This window comes from Plutella xylostella, chromosome 12, assembly GCF_932276165.1.
Source record: "Plutella xylostella chromosome 12, ilPluXylo3.1, whole genome shotgun sequence".
Taxonomy (NCBI): Eukaryota; Metazoa; Arthropoda; class Insecta; order Lepidoptera; family Plutellidae; genus Plutella; species Plutella xylostella.
Window position 1 is genome coordinate 622,431 of NC_063992.1, and position 15,178 is coordinate 637,608.

At 37.1% G+C, this 15,178-nt stretch overlaps 3 protein-coding genes across 3 annotated transcripts in view; 1 reads left to right on the plus strand and 2 right to left on the minus strand.

Moving 5' to 3' along the window:
• Positions 1-4,999: 4,999 nt before the first annotated feature.
• LOC105390031 lies at positions 5,000-6,090 on the plus strand. Its single transcript, XM_011561263.3, has 3 exons — positions 5,000-5,182; positions 5,282-5,395; positions 5,592-6,090. The coding sequence occupies exons 1-3, from the start codon at positions 5,103-5,105 to the stop codon at positions 5,794-5,796; spliced, it is 399 nt and encodes a 132-aa protein (XP_011559565.2). The 5' UTR covers positions 5,000-5,102; the 3' UTR covers positions 5,797-6,090.
• A 239-nt stretch (positions 6,091-6,329) lies between these two features.
• LOC105390022 (trypsin, alkaline C) lies at positions 6,330-10,744 on the minus strand. The gene is made up of 5 exons (XM_011561251.3): positions 10,603-10,744; positions 9,939-10,101; positions 7,897-8,149; positions 7,357-7,476; positions 6,330-6,781 (listed from the first exon to the last, which is right to left on the minus strand). Exons 1-5 carry the CDS (start codon positions 10,643-10,645, stop codon positions 6,569-6,571), a joined length of 792 nt encoding a protein of 263 aa, XP_011559553.3. The 5' UTR covers positions 10,646-10,744; the 3' UTR covers positions 6,330-6,568.
• Positions 10,745-11,151: 407 nt separating this feature from the next.
• Positions 11,152-15,178, minus strand: part of LOC105390774 (signal-induced proliferation-associated 1-like protein 1) — a 28,429-nt gene continuing 24,402 nt past the window's right edge. The window contains exon 17 of the mRNA XM_048624374.1: positions 11,152-14,982. Within this exon, the coding sequence (XP_048480331.1) occupies positions 14,872-14,982 (111 nt within the window). The 3' untranslated portion in view covers positions 11,152-14,871. The remainder of the gene's footprint in view (positions 14,983-15,178) is intronic.

Genomic DNA, 15,178 nt, shown 5'->3' on the forward strand with positions numbered 1-15,178 from the left:
GTGGCGGATTTACCTATAGGCCAAAAAGGCCAGTGCCTAGGGCGGCAGATTGAGAGGGGCGGCAAATTTGGCAAATCTGGGGCACGGCAGTGCCCCAGCCAAGTCTCGAGCAAAACGGGCAGGGCCGTACCATCTTTTCTCGAAGCGATTCGCGGCAGTTTCGCACCTATATCTTCGATGTGGACAAAGCTAGTTTAGGTTTTCGGTGAAAAATAGTAGGCATTATAAGAAGCTTAATTTCGAAATTACATGCCAATTGAATTGATAGTTTTATAGTTTAGGAGTTACGGTCGATCAAAGTTACTCCATTTTGCCACTCACTGACTCACTGACCAACTGACAAAAAGTTATGAGATCTCATAGAAGCCAAGTCCTATTCAAATTATTTTGTAGTTATAAATCAACATTTAGTAATTTTATCATTAGTTTTCCTTATATTACAATTATAGTGTTTATCATGATGGTCACTACCGACTTACCGACTACACATGCTCTAATACAGTAATTAAGAATACTAATGCTGTTTACGTATGCGGTTTGCGTAACCTAAAATGCCGTTTTATTTGTTTCATTGCCAAGGCACTGTAATTATTAACATTGACAACTATTGATAAAATTACTAAATGGTGATTTATAACTACAAAATAATTTGAATAGGACTTGGCTTCTATGAGATCTCATAACTTTTTACGATGGAAAGACTGCATCGAGAGACTTGGCTTTTTTTACATTTAATGTTTGGATAGCTTTTTTTTAGTTTTTTTTATAAATAATTATACGTGTACACAATCCATGTATAAAATACGAAAACGATTAATAAACGCTTTTGTAATATTTCGATTAAACCAGATTCTGGATCATAACATCTATCTTTGCTTCTGCGAAAACAGAATTTGGAGCATATTAATATTTATTCAAACTTGGATAGCACTTCGCATAGCACACCGCTGCACTGGTGACAAATTGTTCAGGTGAGACAAGCGGGTTCCGCTCATCTGGCATAATCTTTATTGACCAAAACTCATTTCGCATAACTCGTATGGTCTAAACTTTTTTGGCCGAACCATCACTTTGCCAAGACTTATGTGGCATAAGGCTAAAACTCTTTAGGCACAATCTTTAAACACCTAAGTTTCGTTTGCTCAAATTTATGTTCGTCTATACCTATGTATAATCTTGTTTCTCCTAATGTTATCTTAATAAATAATATATTAAGTATGTAGTAAATGTACAAATTGTGGTATTTTTCTCCTACATCCCGAAAATCACGATATTGTATGATAAAAAAATCGAAAGTTAACGACCAATATAATTATTACAAACCCCATGAGATCGAAACCTAAAAATAGGTGCGACGACGAGCAAAGCGAGGAGGAGCGTGTTAGGTGCACATGTTCATCAAAACCGAATCGGAGCGCAGCGAAGCGGAGCGGAGCGTTTTCCAAACAGCGGAAACAATACAAGGCACCAGTTTGCGCTATGTAGGGAGACGCTCCGTCAAAGTTAAAGCCAAACGAATATTATTACTTTGTATAAACCTATGCCATAGCATTATTAGGCTATTCAAGATTTGGCCATACCATTATTAGGCTAAACAATGTTATGCGAAATAACTTTTTACTAAACGAGATTTATGCCATACGATTTTCGGCGTAACGAGACTTTGACCAAACGTTACTATGCAATACGAGATTAGGCAAAAAAATCTTATAGCCAAAAAAGGTAGAACCGAGACAAGCTTTTATTGCTTAAAACGGGTTAAAACTACCTACGATCTACTTGAAGTTAAGAAAAGCTTAATGCTTCTTCTTCTTTTGTGCATAGAGTCAGAACTTATGAAAGGTATTTCATACGAAAATATACCTAGTTAATTGATGATTAGCTATGCAAATTTAAAATATCGAAAGAAAATAATGTAAAACTTATAAAACTACTCATTGTCTTTTTCGTATTGTTTTTAAACTGTGAAGTGCAATATTTTTTTTTAACAAAAGCCATTTTTAATGACCACTCATTATTTTTAAGTTATGCCTTTCCCCATCGTATGATTAGTACATGCTGCCGTTTTTAACCTTCTACGCAAAAAGAGAGTGTTATAAGTTTGACGTGTCTGTCTCAGGCATCATAGCACCTGAACGAAAGAACCGATTTCAATATTCTTTTGTGTCACATCATCACAATGTGTTCTACGGGAGAGTGTTCTTAGACAATATGTTTGCTGATAATCGATTGAGCCGTTTAAAAGTTACAGATGTTTTACGCTTTAAAGTGGGGGGTTTTTTATTTGCCTGTCAAATTAAACTTGTTATGTCAACATTAAACTCTTTAGTATGTACATAGCGGGTTGCAAAAATTATCTAGTAGTCTGTCATTTAAGACAGAAATATCATTAAGTTCACTATCGTACTAATAACGGAATTAAACTAACGTATTGAATTTCAGAAGTCAGTAGGGCGGCAAAATATTAATGGCCTACGGGCGGCAAATTTGTAAATCCGCCACTGGCGCCTAGTAACGAGAGCGGAATGCAGCCGTTATTACTACAGCGCTTCCAAGGCGAAACTGAATTCGTGAGCCTAGAGCGTTCATCTATACCGCGATTAATGTCATATGTTGCGTAGAACTGTACTACGAATTTTCTTTCGCTTTACGAACGCTGGAAAGAGTTAGCAGGTATAGGACACCACGTATGATTATCGGTGTAAAATGGATCGTTATTTTGTAAGTGTTAGTGAATGTCTAGTGTCTGAAAGACAACATTACTAAGGTTTTAAGATTTGTTAGTGTTTTAAAATAGTTTAATTAAAAGGTGGTGTTTAACCAACTACAATTATCACAATGTTGAACATGTTTAATTTTAATACAAGAGGCACATAGTGCCACCTGCACGAATCCACGGCGGTGCTAAAATGAAATTAGTTGTTTATTGTGATGAATCAAGTGTAATGAGATTTTGCGAATGAAATTATTATAATAATTATAAGTGCAATACCACTTCTACTGAGTTAGAAATGCCTATTGCTCAGTTTGCTTAGAAAGTGAATGCTGTATGAAATTGTTGAGATTGCCGGCAGTGGTTTTCCGAATCAGCCGTTTATTTTATACATGTTAGTAGATTAGATAGAAGATTGTGTAAATAAAAGATTTGTATGGGCTCGTATGATGCGGGCACTTTTCTAATATAATGCTTGCTTTACATGTTACCTATGAATAATTTATGCAGGCAAAGAATTTATACCTACTAAGCTTGTATTTACACAACACATGAATATGATTTATTAACAATGCACATAGGAAAAAATTAGAACAGTACAGAAAAGGCAAATATAAAATCATAAGGTGCAATATTTTCAAAGTATTTTAACAGTGTTTAACAGTTCAGATTCTGAATGTTGGTTAATTGAATGATAAGTTTATTAGTAAGTTTTCATTTTAAATATGGTTTAACAAATTTTCTTTATTCATGTATGAGTTAAGATTTGGTACCAAATACCGATTGTTTCAACCTTATTATAGTTTTTTTTATATTTACCTAGTTGAAATCATTAAAAGTTTATTATAGCCGTTTGCAAATGCTAAGCCAAGAAATCTGAAGTTACTTTCATTGTTATCACAAACAGATCAAGACAGTAGTCAAATTAAGCACAATTAAAATCGTCTCATTTTTTTTAAATGGTTAAACTATAAATATGTTTTTATATACTTATATATTGCGTTCATTTCAAAAAATAAAATATATTATTAAGACTGATATGAATTTCTGTTATTTGTTCGTGTGACCGACCGATAGATTCCAAATGCCTTTGGATGGTACTGATAAAATCCGAAACCTGCTGTACTTAATATATTTATATTTAGGTACAGTAGCATCATCCGCTAAAATTATTTTAGACCTCAATGCGGAGTGCGAGTTTTTACACCGTTCGAGTTCCAGAGGCTATTGGCGAGCAAACGCGAATTTGTATGTTGTATGCCGCGGAATAGTCGCCATCTAGCGGCACACGCACTACTGAAGTAGCTCCGTGCTAGGATACTTTTTGTCTATTTTCTTAACAGATCGAATAAAATACTTCTATGAATTCGCGTTTACTCGCCAGAACTATCAGACAAAAGTTTCTAAACAGAAGCTACGTTTTCTCTAGGCTGTGGCAGTAGCCACGCCGGAAGTGGTGAGACTGGGTAGTTTTTTTCTGTGGCAAGACAAGCTGAGGATCAGTAGCAAGTAGCAACCCACACGCCCCTGCTCGTGAAATCGAAACGTTATTGGAAAAATTTCATGCATTTCACAACAATACACTGGTGTGGATAGTGAATTATCAAGTGCTGGGCCCCATAGGAAGAAATATTTTATCGGCAGGTGGAGCGGCCATCATTATCATAATCAAAACTGATCTTGAACACATGTAAGTACCTACCTTCAAGACTAATCAAGACAGGTAAGTGATCCAACTCATCCAACTATTTCTTCTATTGAAGTTTCTATTGGTGTTTATGTGGATATGCTTGAGCAGCACGTGAGCTTGAGATCGCTATTTTAAAAACTCCGCCTGTATACTTTTAGGCGCAGGCAAGTCAAGTCCTAAAGTGTTCTGGCAATCTTCTCAAATAACTGGGATCCGCATAAAATCGGGTGCTTGCAGTGTAGGTAGAGATAGATAGATAGATATTCTTTATTTGTACACAAAAACATAAACAAAAATTACAAAAAATCTTAATCTAACACATATGTACAAATGGCGGCCTTATCGCTTAGAGCGATTTCTTCCAGGCAACCTATTAGAGAGAGAGGTAGAGATTACAGGATTGATTGTCTTCACTGTATAGGTACCTACTTTTCAACAAGTTTTGCTTACTTTTACTATTAAAAGCTGTTCCATACAGTCATGATAGTTTTCGGAATGCTTTTATACTCAGAATAATAATAATGGCCTAGGGATATTTATTTTGTCTGTGAATCTATCGTGAGATTGACAGATTTAATATCAAATGTCAAATTTGACTGTGATTGTTTCCATGACAACGTCACAACACAACAAAACACGAATTTTTGTTTTGCAAACAAAACAACCGATATTATTATTCAATAGTGAAACTAATCCACTATGAATGAATTATTCAGCTCTAGCAATCCTCAGCCGAAAAAAGTGGGTGTCTGGGCAGAAAGCACACATATCGAAGCTAAGTAAGTATAATTCTAATAAAAAATAAACTCCCATTACCTCATTCATTACCCATGCTGTGTGAAAAGCAAAGAAACCTCTCAAAATTATTATGTTTTCAGAAATATTATAATACCTAGAAAGACTACAGCATCAAGCAGTGACGATATTCCTACCCTACCAGATTTCGATGACTTTCAAGATATACTAGAGAAGGACTTATCTAAGCCACCTGTGTAAGTACTCACCAACTTCAATTTGATTTAAGTTTGATTTATCAGACACTAAATATTAAAACTTACTGCCTCACATTGAATTTCTGTTCAAATGTATTAAAGTACACCCTATTTTATAAGTACTTATTGTCTATGTCTATGTGTCTCATCCTAACCACACCTATAGCTTAAAAAAACAATCCTACCCACATTCCAGAGCGGAGCACAAAGACACTGAGACAGCGGACACTCTAGCGGATATCGGCGGAGACCTGACCAGCACTGTGGACGGCATCGACGGAGTGCTGAAGGTGCTGCGCTCCTGCGTCCCACAGGTCGACATGAACATGGCCGACACTGTGTGGACGGTGGATGGTCTGCTTGCACAACTCGCTGACGAGGAGCAGAAGACTGGATCATGAATGTTAAATTATGTTATGAACTATGAAAAGTGCCTACAATCATAATAATTAAAGTATGTTAAGTTATTTTAATATAATATAGTGGATTTTTTTATAAACTAACAAAATTGAATTTGTACTTATCTCAGTTATTATAGTCATGAATTTATGATAACACTAGCATTCCCTTTATCCAACTAATCAATACTATTATAAATCACTGATTTCTAGAACAAATACCTTTTCCATCACTCATCATCATCACACAGGGCAGGCTGATGATGATGCTTTTTCCCGATGTGATGATGGCAGTACTCAGTACTCATACCATCTTTGCACATCTAAATATATTTAAATAGTTTATGTTATGATGATGATGAACTTTATAAGTTTAGGTTTATATCAGCTGGTAATAAACACTAATCTAATACTAAATCCACCATATACACTAATCTAATACTAAAACCATAATCTGATTGGAGTTTGGACATTAGAACCTGTAACTAAACCACCTAATTGATTTACTATAACCCTACCGCAATAAAAGATAATCATTTACAATCACATGTGTATTATATTATTAATACAATAGCATATGGTAGTAAAAACTCACTTATTTGTAGTTGTTAATCTCATAAAAGTTTTATTTACATGGTTACAACTTTTAACAATCAAAGAACATTATTCAGTTAAATTCTTTACTAACTGTTACACACATAGTGCTTGATCTAAGTTGTTATTAGATATTACGGCATAAATAACGTTTGATGACAAGCAGCTACACTTCAACATCCTACTGGCTGTTGTTAGTGTCCAGGATCCACTGCGAGTACTTGCTAACCCGCGCGCTGACGCCGGGGTAGACGGCGGAGGCGCAGCCCTCGCTCCAGCTCTTGACGCCCACCACCACGTAGTCGGCGTACACCAGCGGGCCGCCTGCGTCGCCCTGGCACGCCTCCACGCCGCCCTCGTCCACGAGACCGTGGCACACCATGTTGTCGCTCACCTGAGGGTAGGAAGGGTCAGGTTAGGATGGTTATCCCGCGATTGGGCAAAATTAATGGATCCTACTTCATTTAACCAATTGAGTTAAGAATGAAGTCGTCATGCCCTATTGAGGACAAGAAATGTCTCGGAAGACACTAATGTTAAGAAATTCGTTGGTGATGAGTGTGGAGTTTGACAGGCTGGAAGGGAAATGTTAAGGCGTAGGATAAGAGGATAAGTACACGTAAAAAGCTGGCTGCCAGAGCGTCTGTCAGCCCTAGGTACAGAGACTGCCGAACTGCGCTGGTAGCCTACTTTCTACAAGTATGAATCTTTAGTAGGGGTCTGCGTTAACGTCAATCGCGTTATCATAGGACGGGAATGTTAGATGGAAAACTATTCTATTCTATTACATTTTAATAACGTTGCGCTAGTACGTTAACGTAACATGATAACAATAGTTATGAACGTTTAGATAAGATAAATGAGGGGCCATAAGAGGCCATAAGAGTCATGACGGGCGCAGAAGAGACCAAGAGAGGGGTCATAAGGAAAAGCTAACTACAACCAAGAAGTAGAAGACATTGCACTGACCTCAGGGTAGTTGGCGTTGTTGGGCTGCTGCTTGAGCTCGAGGTAGCGCTGGCGGCACAGCGCCTGGTTCACCACGCGCACGCGGCCCAGCTGCAGCTGCTCGGGGTACTCGCCGTTGTACTGCCGACCAATCAGGGGTTAGAATACTTGCTACCGACCAATCACCAGTTAGAGTACGCAAGATCGTGATAAAATCCGCACGCTATTAAAAACAGCCTTAGTAGTGAGCGACATGAGATTCTAAACTTAAATTAAGTTAGTAAATCTTAATTAAGAATTTCTGTCGGACAGTTTAATTATTATGCACTATCTTAGTGTTATATGATAGACTTGCAGACGGCTAACATAAGATTAGATACTTAAATGAGAATTGTCGGGTACATTGACCTGCTGACGGGTAGTTCACTAGTAAAATTCCATTCCGTTTAGGTTTCGTATTCCTGTCTACTGCGAAGCTTACATGATAAGAGTATACTCGGTCTTAGCGTGCTAGTCTTATCGTATAATCCTCAGCAACAACAACTAAAAACCAAAACTCACGCCCAAAGATCCCCATCCCAGCACGGCCACATCCAGCCCATCGGCCAGCGGGTACTCGGACCCAGGTATAGCAGCAGGAGAGACGTTAGGTCCGAAGGTCACAAAGCGGGCCAGCTTCAACACGGCCACGTCGTTGTCGAGGCGAGGAGTGTCGGCTTCAGGGTGCAGGGTGTAGGACGCGGCGGCTACCAAGTCGCCGCCGGCGTTGGCGCGGGATGAGCCCACGCGGACGCGGAAGTTCTCGGCCGGGCCGCTGTTGGGTGACGGTTGGGTTTAAAACTATTGTACTTAAGAAAAGAAACAGTTTTCTTTCTCCTGGGTTATGACTAACTATGACCTTTATGGCCTATTTAAACTGCTGAGTTATCCGCTTCCATCGCATTGGATTGGATAGCGTTAAAATGTGTACTTGTGGCAATAGTGAGACTAGAGTATACCGTGAACACTAGCGGCAGCGGATAACTCTGCGGCCTCTTTTTTTCGCCGCGCCAACAAGCGCTAAACCCAGTACGGGTAGCATTTAAAACGTGACAAGAGTGATGGTTGTAGATTTATCTTAACTGTGCTCGGTGAAAATCAACGCAAACGTATGTACCTAGGTACCAAACGTTACTCAGGGGGTGATTCACAACAACTTTTGTTGTAAGACTTATGAAAATTCTAGGCAAAAACAATATTTTGTTCGGGAATTTTCAAAAGTTGTTCAGAAGGGCTAGGACAAAAGCTCGCTCTTGAGGCTGCGCGATGTGAGTGAGCGCGATGCTAAACTTTGGTCACGTCTTAATTGCGGGTGCGTATTGCGACGTATAAAAACGAAATGTATAATTTCACATTAATAACGTTCACAACATATAATGAACGTTACGTATAACAACAAAATCTATATTTTCATAAGGTATAAGATTCAATTGGTATATCGTACATTTCATATAATATCAAAATAACTAACACTCACGAGGACTAATATCGATTCGTATAACATACATTACGTATATCAATTAAAATATATACTATAATTTTGTATAAAGTTCTTCTCATATCGCATAATCTGTGTTTAATTACCCAACGCCGTCAAACCCCCTAGCACCAAAACCTAAAGATAGGTGCGACGACGAGCAAAGCGAGGAGGAGCGTGTTAGGTGCACATGTTCGTCGAAACCAAAGCGGAGCGCAGCGAAGCGGAGCGGAGCGTCTCCCAACATAGCTTCAATAATAATAATGCTGTGAAAATCCCTAGTACCAAAACCTAAAGATAGGTGCGACGACGAGCATAGCGAGGAGGAGCGTGTTAGGTGCACATGTTCGTCGAAACCAAAGCGGAGCGCAGCGAAGCGGAGCGGAGCGTCTCCCAACATAGCTCCAATAATAATATATTTTTTTGTTCATTATACATAATGTTATTATATACGGTGAACAATATATGTTATAAGCGTTATATATTTTAATCGATATATCAATTGAAATTATACTTTTTGAACGTTATTCTTTACAAAATTATGTATTTAGTAACTATGCCTTTCGTTTGTTATGCACAGTGATCGTTATACTTAATAAATTTATATCATATGGGCGTATACCTTGTGAATGTTATACCATGCGTTTTTATACCTCGTATTACTTACCCCTTAATTGCGCCCCGTGAAACTCTGAACTTCAAATGTTGCAAAAGTGACTCAGACGGCCGAATGGCGTAGTGGTTAGTGACCCTGACTACTGAGCCGATGGTCCCGGGTCCGATTCCCGGCTGGGGCAGATATTTGTTTAAACACAGATATTTGTTCTCGGGTCTTGGATGTGCCCGTTAAATGGCAATAGGCCCGCCCCCTATTACATTGGGACTAACATAACACTCTGGCGAAAAATGGGTGCAGCAAATGCACCTCTGCCTACCCCGCAAGGGAGTACATTAGTACAAGGCGTGAGTGCGTGTGTGTGTGTGACTCAGGTGGTGATTTCGTACTAGTCTTAGAACAAAAGTTGTTCAGAATTACCTCCTGAGTCACCAGTAAGTACACCCTGTATATTATTATCATCCTTCTCACCTGAGCAGATGCGCGGCGGTGAGCAGCGTGTTCTCAGTGAGCAGAGTGGCGCCCCCGCGCGCCATGAACACCTCGTTGAAGAGCCGAATCTGCAGCGACGCCATGAACGGGAAGTCGCCGATGTCCACGGCGGAACCGCCCACCACGCGCGCGGGCGCGGACGCTGGAAGAGACAGATCTCAGAATAATAACTAATAAGTCTAATAATAATAACCAGCTAAGCGGAAGTAGTTGCTTGAGGTATGAAAATTCAAAACGTAGACAGGGAGCGAGGGAGAGAAGCGCGGAAGAAGTTGAGGTATGAATATTAAAAACGTATTTTTTTATCAGCTAGTCACAAACGCGTCAGTAGCTGACTGTCCAGTAGGGTGATCCAGGCAAGGTAGGTACAGTGAAGTCACTTGGGAAGAGGCTTTTGGTAACCCTATTAGAAGATCGAGATCACAAGATTAATGTACTTAACATTAAATTTAAAATGCTGGTTCTGTAAATGTGGCACCCTACAGCAGTTTATGAATGATGGCTGATACTTTAACAGAGTCCTATCCATCCGGATACTCCTGATTAAGGTATCGATTACCTACCCTCAGATAGTAGATGTCTACATAATTATTATACTTATTTACACTTGAACTTTGAAACCAAAACACTGTCGGGTACTTACCGCAAGCGGCGCCAACCAGAGCAAGCAGGATGAAGCAACGCATGTTGGTTCAGTAGATACTACGGCCGATCAGCCGCGCCGGTGCTTTATACCGACACCTTATCTGCAGGATTTCTTACTGATATCGGAACATCCAAATTATTTAGGAATTACCTAGTCGTAAATGTTATCTGAATACTTTATTGCCCAGGATTTATTGAATTTAAATACGTTTGATGTATTTCTAAACTGATGATCGCCTTATGCTTAATTATGTCCCTACAATCAATAGAAATTAAATAATCCCGTGATGCTTCGTCAATAATAAAATAGGCATAAAATAAAACCGTAACCGTCATATTTACGGAGTAAATTATATTATTTACAGTGTTTATAGTAGTCTGCGGATTATAAATAGATTTATTAATCTTTATGAATATACAACTACCTACCTACTGAAGATACAGTAGCATGATAACATGAGATTATATAATGGTTTATAGAAAACAATGTTTAGATTATCTAGTTATGACGAATGGAAAGGTTTCTTAAATAACTTAATACCCCATGTATTATAAAAAAATGCTTTATTACATAAAAGTATGTACTTAGTCAACGTATATATATAATTTAAATATTACAAAATTAACGTAGCACACACTATATGACAATTTATTTGGTTTCTGAAGAGTCTACCTATCTGCGGACTTCGGTTAACAAACTCATGCGTACAGATTGTACAGCGCCATAGTTTTGTAGAATCAAATTATTTTTATTGAACAATGTCATGTTCCGGTAACAAACATCATAGATTCTTGAAACAATTTTGAAGTAAACCGCTGGATCGATCAATATTTAGAAAATGGATGCTGCACGATGCTCTGAGAACTGTTAACATAAGTCCACATTGGAATGTAAAGTAAATAATAAATTCAATACCTAAATACTTTTCGTAGCCACTGCATAGATGGGGTCGATGAATTTTAAAGCCACTGAAGTTTTACGAATTGCTTCTGAATATTATACTGTATAAAAAAACTTTGGTAGCTTAAAGTACTTTGTATTGAAATAAATTAACATAAACTGTGGTGGGAGAAAATACACAAACATCAAATGAGTACACTGTTATCAAAACTTAAACTAAAATATACAATACAAGACTTACAACTAAAAACTTTACAAAATTTCAATCAAAAATATAGGTAAATAGTGTAAATGTTAAAAAAATATCAGTCAAACACACAAAGCTGATGTATAAAGAATGTTACTGAAATAAAAATAAAAATCGACTTAATAGTAAGTATGTACCTATCTTTATGATTAAACGGTACGCTTTTAAGACAAAACAAAACACACTGAAACTTATAATTATTAAAAAGTTATTATTACTAAACATATTGTATAGTATTCCAATAGGTACATGCAGTAACACCATGTATACGCACAACTACTCTAATAAAGCTTTATTTTCTTCATTCAATACAAAAACAAACATTTGTTTCAGAACAAGATAAAAATTACCAAAGAATGGTTAACACCTCCCCCTCTGTCTCAAGGCACCGTAGAATAGGACAGAATATTTGCTAACAACCTTTCAAACTGGAATTCTGTCACGTGAATTACTTAAATGTAGAATATAGGCACAATATAATTTCAAAAATTATTCCTATTATAATTTGCGTCACTTAAATAACCTACTCAGGTATATATTTTGGAATGAAACTCGCAAACAAGATCTAAATTTCTTACACACAGTCCATGCATTCAAATATAAGAGGATTTTTGAAAAGCTGCATTCCTCATTTTCTATGTCAGTGTGGTGATTATTAAAGATTGACGCCGTTTTTCAAAATTCCATCCCTTTTTTTATAATAGTTATGTTATTATAGCTAGATGTTGTATTTCAATTATACTATTACAGGATATATTATTTAAATATTAAATTGGCTACCCACTACTTGCCTTTAGGCATACTCTTATTCTAATTGGTGTTCACCTTACATAAGATCAGTTAGTATTTAAAACCTGATCAAAGAAACATATTATATGCAGTTGATTAATAAACCTTTCTATATAAGTGTCTGAAAGTCTAATAATTTTTTTTTCTTCAGATGATGAATTTGATTTTTATAAGTAGGTACGTACATTATTTGTATGTTTCTTAGATCAAGCGTTTAAATTTGTATTAGTATTACCTACATATAACAATAGAGGTTAATTTATGTATAATTTTAATGAGGTTACACAATGAGTTCAATATGATTTTAATGAAGCAGTATATTAATATATTATTTTTGTGAACTGTGATTTTTAGAAGAAGAATAGCACCAGCCCCTCGGAAAGTATTAAATAGAAAACTCTTTTAAAGTTGAGTTTTATAAAAAATGGAATTAATGATGTTCATGAGTACAACCAAACTTAATTAAAATATTTAAAATCCAATAAAAGAGACGTATGTGGCAGGTAGCAAGTTATTCACGTTGGAAAGTACGTTGTACTTATTAAGATACATATAAAGATAGTGGACTGAGATGAGAATGAGTGTAAATTGTAATAGTTTTGTGATACACAATTCGTTGACTAATTTAATTAAACTATTGTAACTCCCATGTTGAGAACTTAACACTCTAATTCACTTCAAATCAGATTTATATCATTTATAATAACGTGAAATAAGTTTTACCCATCGATATCATATAAATAAGGATTTCTAAAATCCTATAATTTTTCAGAACCTTTTCTATATGAATTGCCCGCGGACTGGTTTCAGTCGATCTCGACGGGTTAAAATATCAACTATAGAAAATTCGATACCATTCTAAAACTCAAGTTTTTACTTACGTAGACTATCAACACTAGACGCAAAGTAACACTCGCTTCGTCGGAAGCCGAAGGCACAATTTCATAAGATACAGCGCAGCTTTAGCGATTTACTCGACTACTTACTAATAAATAAATGTTTGGTTTAATTCTTAATGTTATTTTACTAGGCTACAAACACTCATTCGATGCAATGTCATGGTAATTTTATTTTTTTGTATAACTTTAATAAGGTACATTTTATAACCAGTTTTTATTCTGTTTTATAAGAATGGATAAATATTACGTTCGTTTACAAAAGATCAGCTACTATAAGTTCAATTAAACCTTATTTCCCAAAAGATGTTATTTGCTAAGTTGTGATCTCATCGCATTACCATCGAATAAATGGATCAGTAATTATTTATTATACAGTCATAACAAGAACTATAGCTACATAAATTCATAAATAAATTATCTAGTTAGTATTTAAAGATGGATAGGTACTCCCTAATACCTACGCAATAATGCCTAAACTATAGATCAGGTTGTCTAGTGGCTATAATACTTCTAGCATTTAATTTGTTCTACTGGAAGATTGGATCACTCGTTTATAAATGAACAGGCCACAGGTGTGAGTGCTTATTTACTTAATATTTATAAATTACAATACACAAACATTAAAAAAGAAACAATAACACGCAAATTGTATACTTATTCTACTCTGTAATTGAAAGTATAAATTCATAAACTCATATTTGAGACACTTGTCATTGTAAGCACGTAAAACGTGCAGATTTTACCAAAAATGGACAACGTTTTTTAGGTATGTTATTATTGCAATGTGTAGTGAACATAAACACGCATAAGTTGGGCGATGGGCAATGAATATTGTGGGTGTTTCTTGTCTCTGTGGTGTATCGTTGCCGTCGTGATAATTATGCTGACATTCGAATCTATGGTTTACTGTTGATATTGCGATAATTTTAGGATAGCCCTTAGAAGTTCTGGTGAGGCGCGAGTGGAATGTGTCACAATTGCGTGAAGACATTCGTGCAAGCCATGCCGCTCGTTCGTTCAAAAATGCAACATACCCAGATGACTACTATTTTGGTCAATATAGCTGATTTTTACTATACTGTAATTTCAGCGATGCTGCTATGGTTCCTCCCTACTATGGGAACATTTTCGGTACAGGCATACTATAGAAAATCCTTCCTTCGCCATTGTTGAACAATTTTCATAATATACCGTAACTGCCCTTCTCTTGTTGCCACTAGATGTCACAACTACCACTTCCACCTATCGCCGCTAGGTGTCGCTTCTACCACTTCCTAATAGCCAAAAGATGCCGCTACTGCCCCTGTCACCACTACATGTCGCTACTAGCACATCCCTATCACCGCCAGGTGTCGCTAATAGCATTTCCTTGTCGCCAATAAAAGTCGCTAGTAGCACTTCCCTGTCGCCGCTAGATGCCACTACATGTCGCTACTGGCGGTCCACGGTGCGCTTGAGCCACTGCGTGAAGTGTCTCAGCTGCCACACGGCGCGCGCCGACTCCTCGCGGAGACGCGCATTGTGGCGGCGTAAGCGACGCACCTGGGGAATGGTATGTATATTATTTAGCGCACTTACACAGCTATTCATTCTTGAAATCTTAGATGAAACAGCATAGCTCTGTAAAGTTGACACTAGAAATTGACTGGACCATACTTTCTAAAATATAGCACGGGTCCTATGGTAGATGTCAAATCCATACATCTTGTATTTATAATTTGACAATCGAAATCGGACT